This window comes from Trichomonas vaginalis, chromosome II, assembly GCF_026262505.1.
Source record: "Trichomonas vaginalis G3 chromosome II, whole genome shotgun sequence".
NCBI lineage: Eukaryota > Parabasalia > Trichomonadida > Trichomonadidae > Trichomonas > Trichomonas vaginalis.
Genome location: NC_067204.1, coordinates 21,380,803 through 21,398,717, shown reverse-complemented (window position 1 = coordinate 21,398,717; position 17,915 = coordinate 21,380,803). Strand labels below are relative to the sequence as shown.

The following is a 17,915-nucleotide window of genomic DNA, read 5'->3' as shown; positions in this document are numbered from 1 at the left end:
GTTGCGAGTCGGGTAATTTTAGCTAAAAGTGACACGCCTGTAAAAAGTGACACACCCGTGAAGGGTGTGATTACCGATCGGTAATTTCGACAGTTTAGAATTTAAAATTTTTTATGGAACTGTTGCGAGTTTCATAAAGAATTTAAGGAATATAAGCAAAGATTTGAATCAAAATCTTAGACCTAAGCCGCTCGATTCGCTCGCGGCTTCCGCGAATTACAGATCAGCAAAGATTTGAATCAAAATCTTCGAACTAAGCCGATCGCTTCGCTCGCGGCTTTCTTTATTATTTTAAATTTGCATATTTCCATCAAAAGTTCATAAGGTAAAAAATTTCGTTTATTTTTACTAAGAAAAAAAAGGTTTTTGATAATAAATTTATTTTATTTCGAAAAAGTAGCAATAATCGTAAAAGGGTATTGATAGGCTTGCTAAAGTAACTAATTTTAGCTGTCAAATACTTTTGTATTTTGAAGTAAATTAGTATAAATTTGTTTTTACTTTTATTTCGAAAAAGTAGCAATAATCGTAAAAGGGTATTGATAGGCTTGCTAAAGTAACTAATTTTAGCTGTCAAATACTTTTGTATTTTGAAGTAAATTAGTATAAATTTGATATTATTTTAACTCCCTTTGAAAACCTCAATTTTCCATACAGAGGGAACGGGAATAGCATCCAATATTCCCTGAGAATGGTTGCGCATTCTCAGTTCCCTCTATATTTCGAACGAAGCTCTCATCGGTCTTTTTTTTTAATACTAAACGTTTTTTTTTTCCTGTCACTTTTAGCTAAAATTTGGGTTTGCCAATTGCTTTATGTGATTCTCTTCCATTTCATATAAATCATTACTTTACAAAGATCCTTTTATTTTCAAATTTATCGTTGATTTTATACAGTTCCTTTGATATTAATATTACCCCTTTAAGAGTTGCAAAGTTATGTTCAGCAAATGAAATTTTGTCTTACTTATATCATCAAGGTGCCGTTTTCTAATCTAATTGATTATATCGGGCGCGTAAAGGTTTGGCGTCCTAAGGCGTCCTGATGTAAACTATTCAATTTTTGAGAAGTTTACACCATAATTGAATAGTTTATGGCGTCCTGAGAAGAGATTTCAATGGGTATGGCGTCCTAAAAAATAGAAGAAAATGATTTTTTCTCGATTTTTCTAGAAATTGAATTTTTTAAAAAAGAAAAAAATCAAAACGTATACATTCAAGAAAGACTATAAATGAAGATTTTTCTATTTTTTTTCATTCTAAAACATCTTTTTTTGGATAATTTTTTTTTAATAAATATGTAAGAAAGATTGAAGAAAAAGTAAATTTACTTTAAGAAAATTCGTTTTACATGATGTAAGACCCATAACAACTATAAATATTCAATTATTTAAAATAAAAAAAGAAAAACAGATTAAATGTATCTCACATCAAAATCCATTGACCTAAGGATGTTAAGTTTCTGTTTTTAAAAGTTGATTTTTTTTTTTAATTTTAAGAAAATTAATAGCATGTTATTAGACAATAGGAGTGTAATGATATTGACTAAACAGAAATGAGAGAATAGAGATATAATTTTGATAAGCAATATTGCGAACAAATTCTGAAGTAAAATCGCGATCAATAATTGAAAATTACGATCATGTACTGAAAAATGACGATCGAATTGAATGAATAGAATTATATCTAAGAAAAAAAAATTGTATTTAGAAGATGAACAAAGAAAGGTGTATGCTAAAAATCATTTAACAATAAATGGAAATAAAACGAAATTGTTAAAAGAAAAAAATGAAAATTGTTAAATAATATATTATTTTTTAGTCATAAGAATAAAAATATAGTAGTTATAAAAGGAATTAGACTTCATATATCAATTCTTTTTCTCTGTAGATGTGGAACGTTTGCTTTTCGATCTCTTTCGATGAACTTGAAAATATAAGTTATTATCGCTGAGAATCCTTTCCGAAATAGGAGCTTTACGTTTAGGAGGATTGTCGGATGAATTTTGTTTTTTATTGTTTGATTTTGTTGTTATGGAAGATTTTTTCTTATTTTTTTCAGAATTTTGCTTGCTATTAACTGAAACTTGTTTTGACGGCCCAACAATAGCATTTGTAGTAGGAAGAATTCCCAATAACGAGCGCATTTTCGATAATTGTTTTTCAATATGATCAAGAAGGTCCAGCTTATGTTCTAGATTACTAGACATTTGATTTGTAGAAGGATGGTTTTGATTTTCTGGTTCTAAATCTGTAGAGTCTGCAATATTTGAATTTTCGGAGCGAATTGGAGCATCTGAACCTTGATTTGTATCGGCTTGCTCAAAATTAGTTTGAATTGGAGTGGATGAATTAAAATCTGGATGATTTAATGTTTCATTAAATAATGCCATAATTTTTTCTCTTTTTTCATTAATAAACTTAGTGATCATTGTATCTTTATCTGTTAGATCGATCGATTTGAGTATATCTGCATCATGAACTGGAATATTTTCGAACAATGAACTCGATTCTATGGAACCATATGGAGAAATCTCGTTCTGAGCCAAAGAAAGATCACTTACGTTGTATTGTTTGATAGAAAAAAATTGTTTTCTCAAGCTCTTTTTGAAAGCAGTCAAGAATATAATTTTTGTAGCTATCAGTGATAACGGTTTTTATATGGCGCTCGATCTTCTGGTTATTTTTGATGGCGTTATATTTATCTAATTGGATTTGAGATATCTTCTTAATAGCTTCATAAATGTTTGGATGTTTTAACGAAGAAAATTCTGAATGCATACTCTCGAGGCAATCATTAGTGAATATTGCAGTTGCATTATTATATTGAGATATTAAATTGTAGTGCGGCAACCAAACTTTGTTGAAATAATCAATATAATCTTTGATCGAATCAACTTTATTTTGATTAATTATATGCATTGTAAGTACAAATTCTTCATGAGACATGAATGGAGTAATAGAATATTCTTATATACGAAAAAAAGAGATCTGACATTGTGTCAGATCTCAGTAAAAGTGACATTTACATGTCAAAAAAATAGAATGAGTTTAAGTAATTAAAATTGAGGGTGAGAGTAGTATTGTATGAAATAATATCTCTCACCCTCCAATTCATCCTATGGCGCCGAAAAAATTTTGGTGAAATGCGACCACATTTCACCAAAATTTCTCGGCGCCATATAGAGAACTAGAGCCTGTGAGGTACTGATACTATCCATGTACCTCGCAGGCTCTAGTTCCAAGCCAAAATGGCTAAAAATTGCCCGCAATTGTTCACATTCCCATCTTTTGTTGGTAAGACGAAGAATATGAAATAAATTATGAAGAAGATAATGATGAATAAAATATCACTTTTTATATTTTTGACACGTAAAGTTGTCACTTTTCTGTCAAACTGTTTTTATCGTTTTCGTATATAACAATATAGCTTAAATAAAGAATTTTGTAAAGTATTGAAATTTTTTGTATAAAGTGCTACAAGTTTCCTGTGTAAAGCTTGTTTGAAATGAAATAGGCATCCAATTATACGGACTTTAGGGAAAATTTGTTGAAGTGCCTCTATCATTCCCTTTTCAAAATCACAATGAATTTGAATTAGCTTTGAAAATTGAATACCCTTGACAGTAAAAATATATTCAAATGCCTTCTTATAAGATTCAAATGTGCGGTTTTTCATGAATATAAATAAAAGTGGTAGATATTGATTTGTTGAAGGTTCACAAATCATAATTGTTAGCATCTGTCCTTTTTGAAAATGTTTTGGTGTAATTTTAAAAGTTCCATCGCAAAATAAATCTGTGGCTTCTTTTGCAAATTGAATTGCCTTCTCAAAACCAAAAAACATTGTCTCACAATTTGCTTGAAAATCATGGCCAATGAAAAACTGCTCGCCATTTATTAAACAAAAATTAGCAATTTCATCGTCTGTAATTTTTTCTCCAACAGAAAATTTTCTGGACTTATTATAAACTTCCCTGACCAATGAATCTTTAATTAATGGGTTTTCATCAGTACCAACAGCAAGTTCTGTCATAAAATTTTTAATCTGCTGAAAAGTGCCGTTGTCTTCAGAAAATTTTGCCATTGCCTTATTGTATATTTCTGTCAGAGTCATTGATTTATGAAGATCATTTTTTTCATTTTGTAACTTTTTAAATTGTCTGCATTCGGGTATATGTTCCTTTTGTAAATCTTCGGAAACTGAACTGTTCTCAATTTTAACTAAATAACGTGCTTGACAAGAATGATCGATGCAACGGTAGTAACGTTCAATATTATTTGAATTAATAATATTTGTATGATCATGCGAATAAAGCATATCTTTGCGAACAATTGTATCAGGATATTTTCCAGTAACTGCGGGAATATTTTTAACTGCAATATAACTAAAATATCTTCTGACAGCTTTAGATTCATTTTTGGCGTATTTAATATTAAAATATTGAAGAACTTGTTTGATTATATTCGTTTTTTCATCTCTCGATGTTGATTTTTGGTATTTATCAGATTGTTCCCTGATAAATATTTTATTTTCGTCTGTAAAGTTTGCTCTTTTTTGATTAAATGTAGACGATTTTCCCATTAAAAAATGAAATGATGCAAAATTTACGAAAACCGTTCGAAAATTGAATTAAAAATGAAAAGTAATACTTAAATGCGGAATTCTTTGAGATATTGGTCTTAGATTGAATGTAGCGTCATTCTTATATAGAATATATATTCATATCATCGGAAATATGATAAAAAGCATATAATAAATGTCAAAAAAGTGAACAAATAAGCAAAGATATTTTTTAAAAAACAATGAAAAGTAATACTTAAATGCGGAATTCTTTGAGATATTGGTCTTAGATTGAATGTAGCGTCATTCTTATATAGAATATATATTCATATCATCGGAAATATGATAAAAAGCATATAATAAATGTCAAAAAAGTGAACAAATAAGCAAAGATATTTTTTAAAAAACAATGAAAAGTAATACTTAAATGCGGAATTCTTTGAGATATTGGTCTTAGATTGAATGTAGCGTCACAAATTTCACAAATATAATTTACTATACAATTTTATTCATTTTTTTAAAATGGCTGACGACAGTCTGTATCAACTAACTCAACTAGTCAAGCATAATGATTATTCTTCGGATTCATTAAATCAACTTTATCAATGCATAAGTACAATGACAGAAAGATCAATTGGATGCTTGAATTGGAATAAATTTTTCAAAAAAATCACAGTGACTGATGAAGTTCTTTTACATTTTTTAGCATCCGTTTTAAACATTGAAAAGATATCAGAATGTTTCAAGGATTCTATTTTTTATCACAATATTAATCTTGAAAAATTCAGTAATTTAACTGAAACAGAAAAACAAACAATTTTAAATTCCTACAAAGCGGATAATTTACATATTACATAATGTGCTCACAATTGTAAAATCAACTGGAACAATTTATCCCAAACTTTAGTTAATATTGCAAATCAATATTTGCCATTTTTAGATGAAGAAAAGCAAATATATATATTTACTGAAATAACTGGCAATTATCAAAAGTTTGAAATTTCAGTTGCAAACTTGTTACTTTTTTATGAAAACAATGAAGAAAAATTAAGCAACTGTTTTAATTTAACATTGTTCCAGCAAATTTATTCCAAAAATGGAATCGAGCAAATGATATTTTTTGCTGCAAATACAATTTGTTGCAATAACACTTCTATCAATTTTTACAATCTCCTTGAAATTGAAGAAATGAATCCATTTGATTTTTTTTTATTTCTCAATTCAATATAAAGAGATATTAAATTGCGATGATTTTCCAAAAGTTACAGAAGTAATCACAGGTTTAATCTCAGCTTCAAATATTAATGCTATTATGCGAATTTGCCAAAAAATTTTGGATAAAATTACATTTTATAAATGTAATTATTGCCATATTACCTCAATATGGAATTTTATCACAAATGCAGCAATAATTCTTCCTGATGAAGATTTATTAATCAAATTATTAAAATTCATAGAAAAAACAGAAAAAGCAACAGATGAATTATTCGAACCGGAGAATGATTTGGGTTTCTATGAATATTTAAATTCGATTTTCTCAGATATTACATCTGCGAGAAATAAGCAATTTCTCTTGGAATTTCTAAATACCCATGAAGATGACTTCACTTATGATCAAACATTGTGAGGTCATTTTTGATCAACAAATTAATTGAAATTCAGTAGTATATGATGAGGGTTGTGTGACTTTTTTTGTAAACGTAAGAATTCATACAATATTGAATGATTTTGTATCATTTTTTTTAACATATGAAGTAAAAAATGTATGATTCTTACGTTTTTTATTCTTACGTTTTTGAATAAATCAAGATTTAAAAATTTTCAAAATTGTAAGACATTTACACTCAGCCCAAACATAATGAAATAAAAATTTTTTTTATAATAAATTAACATTAATTTTAAAATAATTTATTTCATCTTTTATAAAAGAAGCTATATATAGATGATGTCAGATATTCCGCGATTAATTAAACATTGTTTAAATCCTGAATGGAATCAATGGAGTCATAATCAAAGACCTCATAAATGAGAAAAAATAAATTAGAAACTAATGATTATTTGAATTTATGAAATCAATTATTTGATTCATTCTTTCTTCAATCTCTTCTATTCTTTTTGTTAAATCATCTATTTTCATTAATGAGGTGATTCTTGATTGAGGAATAGATTTCAAACTAACCACTCCTTTTATTTTTGAAATTTTGAATCCATCAACTTTAAACATTTTATTCAATTTACATGTTGTCAATTCTTCAAATAATTTTTTATTATTAGCATAATAGTCATTAAATTCTTCAACAGATGAAAAAATTTTTATTTCAGTAATTGGTTTAACAACGTTTATTTTTTGTTGAGCATTTTCACTTTCATTGATTTCTTCCTCCTCTGTTTCATTTATTTTTAAAATCGGTTTCATTTATCATTAAATAAAAATTAGAATATAAGTGATGAAATATATTTTTTAATTAATATTAAATCAGAAATGGCGGCAGGATTCTTTAAAAAATTATGGGATGGAATTAAGAAAGCTGCGGGTTGGGTTTATAAAAAGGTTATTAAACGTGTTGCAAACTTTTTGGCACCAGTAGCGAAAACGGCAGGAACTATCATAGGTGGAGTATTAGGTACAAAAGCAGGTAATCCGGCGATGGGAGCACAAGCAGGTAACGCAATTGGTGGAATTGCTGAAGGAATACTTAATAAAATAGGAGGTAAATAGTGGAAAAATAAATAAATATTATTTTTATCTTAGTATCGGTTGTAGTCTTTGATAAACTTTTTCTCCTTTATTTAAAATTTCTCTTATTGGGGCAGCTTTTGGCGTTATTGATTCAGCAATGTCACTAATTGCTTCTTTATTCTTAAATATCCAATTTGCTCCTTTCTTCATTGTTTCCCAAACTTTATGCGCTCCTCTTTTTACTTTATCCCACAGTTTCTTAAATATACCTGCAGCCATAGTTGATTATTTCATTAAAATTAAAAATTCATTTTCATCTTTTAATTTTGATTTTTTATTTAATAATAAATGACGACTAACTATTTGGTGCCAAACACTAAACCGATTAATGGAAATGTGTTTCATTCATTCGAAAAGATAAATGAAATATTCGCAAAGAATGACGGTAGAAGATATTATAGAGAACTTGAAAGTTCATGCTATGACTCTGATGCTCCATATTTTGATGATAAACAAACTCATTTAAGAATTACAAATCCGGCTCATGATGTGAACCAATTAGGTGACACATATATTAAACGCAAAGTTAAAGCAACTCTAGTTTCAAATAAAGCTTTCACATGTGATACCGCTTTTAAATGCATGCGTTTATTCGTTGGTTACAAATCATCAAATCAAAGCTTTAAACAATTAGAAGTAGAAACCGAAAGAGGTGATGCTGGTTATCTTCAGATGGATTGTGCCCGTGAATCTTTCGCATTTGCAACATATAAACCAAAATCAGAAAGGAAAGTTAAAAAGTTTGTTCATTCGTTATATAATAATGTTCAAAAATATGATAACTCAGTATGTGGTAAATATATTGACCCTTCAGAAGTTTTCAAGAGAGCAAATGAAGAAGTTGATATCACTTTTGATATGATTATCCGGTAAATGATTTGTTAGCATTTCAGGCGTTCGATGATTATCCTAAATCATTTGGTGAAATCATTCTTAAATATTATGTTTTCAGGGATACTTTAGTATTTTGTCAGGTTGACCCGTTAAGAGTTGCTGATTTACAAAATTACGTTTGAAAAGATATGATGAAATTATGAAAAGATTATGAATCATGTTTTATCGCAAATTCCATCGGACTTCCTGCAAATCGGACTTCCTGCCAAATTAATTACAAGCTTAGCCGCTACATCTGCTGACGCAACAGTTGATAGTGTAACTATTTCATGCACAAAGATGGAAGTTTTAGAGGATAAATGCATTACACCAGGATACGGTTTAATTGAAGAATCAGTTAAAGCAATACCACGTTTATTTAGTAAGGAAGATCCATTCATGATTCCAGCTCAACATATTGACGTTCGTTCACTAAATGGAGGTTGCATCACTCCTGAAGGTATTAGCTCAGATTTCTCATACGCTCTTCATAATGTTACAGATGTTGTGTTAACATTTCCGAAGAATGCAATGCAAAGAACAGTTTTAGAAAATCCAATGCTTCGAGGTCTTCAGGTCACTATAGATTCCAGAAACTTCCCCGATCAAGCGATGACCACAGTGGGTGACATATTCTTTACACGTATGCTTCAAGCTTCTGATTTAGATGGAGTGAATGAATGCACGGAAGAATACGAGGACTCATTAACTAGACCACTGAACGATGATAATGGCACGCCATTAGCTAGAACATGGAAAGACCAAACTTCATTCTTATGCACTATTCCAGTTCAACGTGATGGAGCGGGTATATTCTTTGATGGATTAGAAACTTTCAACTCACAAGTTACAGTACAAGTGAAAGCTTATCCAATCATTCAGGTGAAAATGACACTTACTGTTCAAAAGTGACAAATCCTCCTCAGGTTTGGTTTACTAGGACTACGTATTGGACATGGACACCGGATGAAGGTTTGAAATATCATCCAACAGGTACACCACCACAGTATAGAAGTTCATATGATGAAATATTGATGAATAGAAATGTTTAAAATTATAAATTTATTTTTGATTAAATGGATTTCAATTCATCCACCCCTTATGAAGAATTAGCGGGAGTATATAATACATACGTAGAGATATGATTAATGAAGCATTGAGTGATAATAGAAATGCTCTATCTAAGGAAAAATTAATGAAAATTCCATATTCTGAATGTTACTTAAATTCAATCACTGCAGCAATTGGTAAACAAAATAAAGGTAAAACATTAACGATATTAAAACAAATTATCATTATTGCTAACACTTCCCCCCATTCACATGTGTTAATTTAAAATATCAACCTTCAGGATTCACTTCAGATGATACATTTGAATTTCTTTAAAGCATTTAATCAAAATTCCAATTATTTATTTATCACAAGAAGAAGCAGAAGATTATTTAAAAAACTTTTTAATGTATAAAGAATTATATAATACAATCAAGAAGCAAGGATTAGAGGATAAAATTATTGATAAACAACGGGATGAATTATTTGAAACACTTTCTATTTCAAATTTTGATAGAGAATTTTTGCATTCACTCATTTTTCTAGATGATGCCGTGAAATCAAAACTAATAACTAATGAGAAATCATATTTTAATCAGTTATTAACTCAATGTCGACACATTCAGTGTTCATTCTTCATGGCTGTTCAATACTTCAAAGCATTAAGCACAAACATTAAATCAAATCTATCAACACTTTTCATTTTCAGTGGGTTTAGTCGTCAACAGTTGAACGTTATGCTTTATCAAGTGAATTTACCAATGAGCATTAATGAACTTTACACACAATATCAACAATTAGGTGAACATGGAAAAATAATAGTTGATTTAAATAAAGGTTCCATTAAATTTGATTAACTTTTTATAATTAATTTTTATTTTTTTTTATAATTAAACATGACTGAAATAGCAAATCTTCTACAGGTTCCATTAAAACAAGGGACAAACAAAAAGGGTGCATATTATAATAGAACTATGAAAGTTCCAGATGGAATGAAAGAATTAGTTCATATTGTTGCTGGTCTTCAAAAGATGTTAAACAAATGAGAAACGTTTTAACATTACCAGAAGCTCAAGCATATGCCAAACGTCATGGACCAAATTGGGAAGCACATGAAGCAGACATTACAGGACCAAATGGAAAGCCTGATGGTATAAATGAAGTTTTCGTTACTGATGGTCAAGGAAATATTAAAGTCATAAATGGGTATAAATTAACAATGACGGATTATCCTAAACGTAAAGCATATAATGAACGTTATCCTATGCAATTTGATGAACATGGAAAAGCTGTTAAACAATACATTGGAGAAGGTGAAAATGGTCCAATGTATTCATACCATCTTATTCCATATTCTTATTTCAATGAAGAATTAAATGCTGTTGAAGAGGGACCGGATGGATTACCACGATATGTTCATCAGTTTGATGGTCAATATGCAAATATTAGACCTGAAATTCCAGCTAAGAAATTCTTTAAAGTTGCTTTATTCGATCCAGTGTTCAATGAACAGAAAGAAGCAATGAAAGCAGAATTTAAACCAATTCAAGTGGCAAGAATTTCTTCATCTTCACTTTCAGAAGCGTTCAAGGAATTGATAAAGAAACCACTTTATTCTCAACAAGGTTATAACTTTGATTTAATTAAAGAAAGTGATAGACGTAAATTAGAAAAATCAGATGGTTTTAAGAATGCATGTAATGAAATGATTAAAGATATTGTAAAAGATAAAATAAGACTGGAAGAAACTCAAAGCAATATCAATAACATAATTGGTGCAGTTACAAAGAAAGTATAAGCAAACAAGGATGAACCTTGGGATATTACCGTAACAACTAAATAAAACTTTAAATATATTTTTCTTTTTTTTATTCGATTATAAATGAGAAGACGTTTCACTAGTCAAAAGAACACTAACGCAAAAGCAGAGATTACGGTTGGTTATAACGTAAATGATGATAAATCACGAATTATTCAAAATGTTAAAGTTAATGTTAGTCCTGAATTAACAAGGTCAGCAACTCAACCAAATTTATTAACTCATGACTTACCGAAGAATGAAGAGAATGAAGAAAACCATGAGAATGGAGACCCAATCATTTTATCTGAACCCGGTAAAGAACCTGTTGAAATTCCCACTTATCCAACATACCCCCCACCTCTTGATAACCCATATAAAATAGACATTAATTCTGAATTAATGAAAATTTACCGTGATATAATAATTAATAATTATGATTCAATAATAAATTTAATTGATCAATCTGGTTTAATTATTTTACCTTATGAATCATTAATTCACATTATCGCCATTCTTTGTGATGTTCAAGATTCAGACGTTAAGATTCAATTTTTCATAGATGATGAGGTTTCATGCTGCGGAACAGTTGCAAAAATAAATCCTATAAAGGATATTAGCACAATTAAGATATCAAAGAACGGAACAACAACTGAACTTCATTTAACATATAATGATATTTATAATAAAATAGTTGATGAATATAAAATATCACTTGAAAAATTCTTTGTTAAGGCCATTTAATATTCAAGCATTAACATTATTGAATAATAATCCTTTGAATCATAATTGATAATAATTGACCTTTCACCAGTTTCTATCGTTTGTTTTATTTCTTTTTGTTCCCCACTATCTGGATCGGTCATTGTAATTGTTTTTGTTATAGTATCAGCTTTATCTTTAACTTCAATCTTTTTTCCATCGGGATATTTAAACCAAAATTCCAAAAATTCGATATTGTCAATCTGTTCATATTTTAATCTATCAATTACATTTTTAATACCATCTGAAAATCTTATGAAATGGTCATTATATGGGTTTGATTGAACTAAATTTGAATGAAGTGAAATATAACCCGATGATGAATATGACATTGACTCATATTTTCTGAAAACACTAAAATTTATAACATGAATGAATTTCTTATTCGTTGAATTTATGAATTCTTGAGGTAATCTTATCCTAGTTTTATTTATCACTGGAAAATAACGCTTTACCATATTTTTAATCGTAATAAAAATGTCAATTATCAATATTATTTCGAATAATAACTGTGAATTAAATTTAACAGTTAGCGGAATTTATAATGTTACTCTCGTTTCTGTGAGTGGTAAATTTAATCCCATTCTTTTAGACCCTTCAGATTATATATCATTTATTAAAGATGACCATGAAAAAACGTATGATATGTATATAAATAATGTGATAGCGAAATGGGATATTAACATGATTTTAAGTTATTTAAATGAATCATTTATCGTATGGTATGAAGAAAATTTTAAATCAAAACCTGATAAACTTTTTGAACTTGATGAAATAAATAACCTTATTAAATTCCCGCTGAAAATTAAATTTTGTACTCCTCATCTTCGTTCATTGTTGGGGATATTAAATTTTGAAAAAGATGTTGGGGATGTTTTGTATTCTGACACTGGTTCCAATTTCATTTTAATCAAATGTGATAAAGTTAATACCCCAATGAGATTTTCACATCAAACATTAGACCCTAACTCTTACCCATCAATACAAAACATTTTATCCATCAACTTAAACATATTTTCTTTATCATATCCGTTTCAATTATCTGGGAATTCATTTATTCTTCATTCAAAATTTATCAATATTAAATTTAGAGTAACTGACCTATTTGATTGTGATTTAGAATTCATGAATGAAATATTATGGCAATTTCAAATAGAGAAAATAGGTGATGAGATAACAGATTAAATATTTATTTTTAAATCATAATAAATGATTAAACAACAGCAACCACAGCAACTTAAGACACAAAGCACCCAGGTCCCTCAGACCATTACATACGCCATATATGCATATAATTCAAAGACGGCAGAACAAACGCAAAGGTTGAAATATGGAGATTTGGAGATAGTATTGAAAAATGACCATTTCGAATTCGTTTGCAAGGGTGGTGCAGTGATATCAAATATAAAAGAAATTTTATTTATGAATTCAAAAATTAAAGGTATAACGGATGATATAACATCAATTCCACCAGAAGAACAAAGATATTACGCATTAAATGCATTTCCTAAAGTTTTGAAGATTGGAAGATTTAATTTAAATGAGGAATTCATAAAAGGTTTCCTAAATGACATAATGAAGAAAGCAGATAAGGAATATGTGGATAGTGAGTTAAATAAGAAGGCAGATAAGGAATGTGTTGCTGCTGCGTTAGAGAAGAAGGCAGATAAGGAATATGTGGATGAAAAAGATAATGAAATTAAAGAAAGTGTTGAATGGTATCATGAATGGACATCAAAGATTTTAAAAACTAAAGCCGATACAGGATGGGTTTCAGGATGTTTAGACCTTAAAGCAGATAAGGAATATGTTGACGCTGAATTAAAGACTAAGTTAGAGAAGAAGGCAGATAAGGAATATGTGGATGAAAAAGATAATGAAATTAAAGAAAGTGTTGAATGGTATCATGAATGGACATCAAAGATTTTAAAAACTAAAGCCGATACAGGATGGGTTTCAGGATGTTTAGACCTTAAAGCAGATAAGGAATATGTTGACGAAATATACCAAAGTTTGATAGGAACAAAAAATATTGAAACTATTGTTGGTGACTTTTCTGTCAATGAAGAAAATAAATATTTTAGATGGCAGTTTGTACACTCCTTAAAAAATGGTATACGGTGGAAACTCATTCCGAAAAATAACAATGAAATGTATGTAAGTTATAAAAAGAATGATGACACACAAGTTAAAGTTCCATTAGACAACAACTGTTACTTAAACTTATATGGAGACGAACAAAAGAAATATTTAAGAGTTTATGAAATGGCAGATATGACATTGCCTGACCCAGCTCCAGCACCATATTATTATGACTATGGAGATGATGTCAGAACACCACATATAGATGAACAAAAGTTAACATTATATTTAGATTATTATAGATATAAAAGATATAATGCAATAGAAAAACGAGAATAGTATATTATTATACAGATGACAGAAATAAATATTATAGTCAAGATTTACCTACCCTGAAAACATAAGATTATATTATAAAAAATATTCTGACACAAACCAGAAGAAACCTGAAATAGTTACACTATATCTTAAGTTCAAAAGAGACAATCCTATAATATCTCATATGTTTGATTTAATGAACCCAGTGGGTTCTATTTATACATCTATGGATGCAAGAGGTCCTCAAGTAATGTTTGGTGTTGGTGTATGGGAACAAATAGTTGACAGGTTTTTGTATTGTGCGAACTCTTCAAAGGAAACCGGTGGTTCAAAGAAAATTACTGAAGCAAACCTTCCACTGCACACTCATACAGGAACTACAAACACATCAGGTAATCATACACATTCATTAAGAGACCATCCATTATACAACTCAGAATATTATGCTGGCAATGACGTTTTATCTCCAGATTATAACCATTCGGCAAAAAAGACTTTTCGACCAACTGAACCAGGAGGAAATCATTCACATACTTTCACAACAAATCCAACAGGCTTGGGTAAAGATTATATACCTCCATTTATGACTGTATTCGCATGGTACCGCATTTATTGAATGAACTAAATATATTTTATGTCTGTAATTAATTAGGTAATGAAGTAATGGATGAACTGCAGAAATAAATGTTTACGTTAATGTTTACAGGTTATTCAATAATGAATTATTTTTGAAGAACTGAAGGTGCTACCATGTTACCATGTGCTACCAGGTAATTTAACTTCTTTAAAAAAATGAGACAACATGACATTTTGACAACAACACAGGAGGAAGGCAGTTATGAATTATTTTTGAAGAACTGAAGGTGCTACCATGTTACCATGTGCTACCAGGTCATTTTGACAACATCACAGGAGGAAGGCAGTTATGAATTATTTTTGAAGAACTGAAGGTGCTACCATGTTACCATGTGCTACCAGGTAATTTAACTTCTTTAAAAAAATGAGACAACATGACATTTTGACAACACAGCAGGGGAAGGCAGTTATGAATTATTTTTGAAGAACTGAAGGTGCTACCATGTTACCATGTGCTACCAGGTAATTTAACTTCTTTGAAAAAATGAGACAACATGACATTTTGACAACAACACAGGAGGAAGGCAAAAATAAATTCCAATCATACTTTATAAAGCATCATTTACAGGTATTTCATCGTCAGTAAATGAATCATCATTATCGTTTGGTTCAACCTGTTTATATAATCCTTTCATTTCTTCTTTCAAAACATAACACCATGTTTGTTTACCGTCTATTCTTCTATGTTTCCTATCACATTTATCCTTAATACTCATTTGGAAATTCTTGTCTTTCATGTCTGATGGTTTGCAGAATAGAGCATTTTCACACATCATACCTACACACAATTCATCATAATGTGTATTTATCCATACATCTAAAGGATTTGATGATAATTCTATTAAATCTTGTTTGGCTTCAGTCATCGGTATGATTCGTACATTGAATGATGAAAGGTCATATTGCATAAAATATGTTAAAAGGTTATCATAAAATTCCTTAGTGCATGAATCCATTAAATTCTTGAAGTAATCAAATTGACCCTTGAATTTACCATTAACCCTTAAAACTACGTATCTTCTGTCTCCAACTTCAATTTTGACAGGGTAGACGTTGTTAGTTACGAAAATGAAGTTTGCAACGTTCTGTGCTGTTCTTCTGGGTTGATTCTTTTCATTAATTCTAATCTCATTATCCGTAATAATTGATTTCAAAGCTTGAAGTTTGCGAGTCTGTCTTCACCAACATTCTTGAGTTCATTAAGTACAAGAAACATTTTATTTTCAACTACTGAGTTGAAATTACCCGTTAGCTCACTTATTTCAGTAATGTTTTACAGGAATAACCAGCGAGAAGTTCAGAAATAATGTCTGTAAATCTTTTTTACCTGTTCCCTGAAGTCCTTTCAAAATAATTGCTGTTTCATTCTTGATTCCAGGATGTTGAATCATTGATGCAATCCAGCCGAGAAGGTATTTATACACTTCGTCGTTATTATCACAAATGGCTTCTTTAATGAAATTCATAAACATCTCAATTTTTGAGTAATCAAGCTTTTCAAGAATGTTGTATTTATAACCCTGAAACGTTGAGAAAACATCTGGAGAATCAGATTTAAAGCAAACACCCTTAACGGTTAATGAAGACAATTGATTTAGTAGTACATCCCATGTTGTTATGGTTATACCTTCTTCTTTAAATAATTTAATCATTTTAAGTGACTCTTTCATGTTTGATTGAAGAACGAATGATATTTGATTCATTTTGTCGTGGATATTATAGTCCTTTTGAATGAAATATTTATTTCCACAATCTACAAAACGGATTACACGTGATAAATCCTCAATTACTTCAGAACTGTTTTTATACTGATGATTTTCAGCCTTGCGTCTAATATCTGTTATCAAAAACGAGTCATCAAGTTTTATATCAAATGTTATTTTGGCTTACGTAATAAAGGTAAAACATATTCATCATAATATTCCTTTGGTATAGTTTTAGAATCTTCACTAAAACAAATGGAGAAGTCATTAAATGTGCATATCTACTACGTGCTTTTTCAAAATTACTTTTAGCATTTTCAGTTAAATTGCAGAAGTTATAAACGTTATCGTATGCTTCATTAATTAAATGATTAGGTAACGAATTAATTGCTTGAAACAGTGTGAATAATGTTATTTCTTTTTCTAAATTCATGTTTCCACCATCATTATGTACTTCAAAATCACAGATGCCATCAACTATGCTCTGAGCTAGTTTATCGTCAATGTTTACATCTTTGTTTTCATTCATGATAGTCTTTATTTCTTCATTCTTCTGTTCAACTCTTACCTTAATATTCAAATCATTTAATATATCATTCACTGTTCTGGTTAATGTTGAATCATAACTTCCACGAATGAATGAGTATGTATTGATTGGTTCTGTTGCATTCTTGCGAACTCTTGAATCAGCCATAACTACTAAAGAACGCTTTGAATCATCCATAGAAGTCATTATGTCAATATCATAATCATTGCAGGAATAACATTTAATCATTCTGTTCGAGGTTGAATAGAAGAAATTAGTGTTGCAATAAATGTGAAGACCTCCTGATGCGGTTTTCACGATAACATCTTTATCCGAAAGTTTTGATAAAATGTCTTTTCTAACTGTTTCTTTAAGTTCATCATTGTACGATTTATTGATATCAACATCTATAATCGTTAAATTTGATATTTTATTTACTAATAAAGCCATACCAGTTTTCCTTCCTCTTCCTCCATCATGTTTGAGGTAGTTATGTAAATCAGTCTTGTTTTCACCAATTCTTTCGTTGAGGGTTTTAGTTTCTGCCACAACTAATTCCTCAACTAATGAATCAATAACTTTTTCATCAGAAATGATATAGTTGTTGTTGTTGTTTGTTGCCGTCATTTCTATAAAAATAAAAAAATAAAAATAATTTTAAAACTAACTTTATTTTTGGACTGCATCAAATTTTCTGTGATGTTGTCAAAATGTCATGTTGTCACACTTTTTCAAAGAAGTTAAATTACCTGGTAGCACATGGTAACATGGTAGCACCTTCAGTTCTTCAAAAATAATTCATAACTGCCTTCCTCCTGTGATGTTGTCAAAATGACCTGGTAGCACATGGTAACATGGTAGCACC

At 29.6% G+C, this 17,915-nt stretch overlaps 6 protein-coding genes and 2 pseudogenes across 8 annotated transcripts, besides 4 other annotated features; 4 read left to right on the top strand and 4 right to left on the bottom strand.

The window, feature by feature from the left end:
- The first annotated feature begins 10 nt into the window (after positions 1-10).
- Positions 11-806: a mobile genetic element.
- A 203-nt stretch (positions 807-1,009) lies between these two features.
- Positions 1,010-2,975: a mobile genetic element.
- On the bottom strand, positions 1,870-2,391 carry TVAGG3_0584400 (MULE transposase domain-containing protein; the record flags this gene model as incomplete). The annotated part of the gene is made up of 1 exon (XM_051239277.1): positions 1,870-2,391. One exon carries the CDS (start codon positions 2,389-2,391, stop codon positions 1,870-1,872), a length of 522 nt encoding a protein of 173 aa, XP_051097101.1.
- Positions 2,976-3,131: 156 nt separating the features above from the next.
- Positions 3,132-3,240: a mobile genetic element.
- Positions 3,241-7,044: 3,804 nt separating this feature from the next.
- TVAGG3_0584370 (uncharacterized protein) lies at positions 7,045-7,281 on the top strand (the record flags this gene model as incomplete). Its single annotated transcript, XM_001300094.1, has 1 exon — positions 7,045-7,281. One exon carries the CDS (start codon positions 7,045-7,047, stop codon positions 7,279-7,281), a length of 237 nt encoding a protein of 78 aa, XP_001300095.1.
- Positions 7,282-7,305: 24 nt separating this feature from the next.
- TVAGG3_0584360 (uncharacterized protein) lies at positions 7,306-7,521 on the bottom strand (the record flags this gene model as incomplete). The annotated part of the gene is made up of 1 exon (XM_001300095.1): positions 7,306-7,521. The coding sequence occupies one exon, from the start codon at positions 7,519-7,521 to the stop codon at positions 7,306-7,308; it is 216 nt and encodes a 71-aa protein (XP_001300096.1).
- Positions 7,522-8,652: 1,131 nt separating this feature from the next.
- Positions 8,653-17,915: part of a mobile genetic element that runs on past the window's edge.
- TVAGG3_0584350 lies at positions 10,122-11,023 on the top strand (annotated as a pseudogene). Its single transcript has one exon. A coding segment is annotated over exon 1 (902 nt).
- On the top strand, positions 12,995-14,058 carry TVAGG3_0584340 (uncharacterized protein; the record flags this gene model as incomplete). Its single annotated transcript, XM_051239276.1, has 1 exon — positions 12,995-14,058. A coding segment is annotated over one exon (1,064 nt), but the record flags the coding sequence as incomplete, so codon positions are not given.
- On the top strand, positions 14,412-14,801 carry TVAGG3_0584330 (keratin-associated protein family; the record flags this gene model as incomplete). The annotated part of the gene is made up of 1 exon (XM_051239275.1): positions 14,412-14,801. One exon carries the CDS (start codon positions 14,412-14,414, stop codon positions 14,799-14,801), a length of 390 nt encoding a protein of 129 aa, XP_051097099.1.
- On the bottom strand, positions 15,370-16,037 carry TVAGG3_0584320 (annotated as a pseudogene). The gene has a single exon. A coding segment is annotated over exon 1 (668 nt).
- TVAGG3_0584310 (Prim-pol domain family) lies at positions 17,036-17,677 on the bottom strand (the record flags this gene model as incomplete). Its single annotated transcript, XM_051239274.1, has 1 exon — positions 17,036-17,677. A coding segment is annotated over one exon (642 nt), but the record flags the coding sequence as incomplete, so codon positions are not given.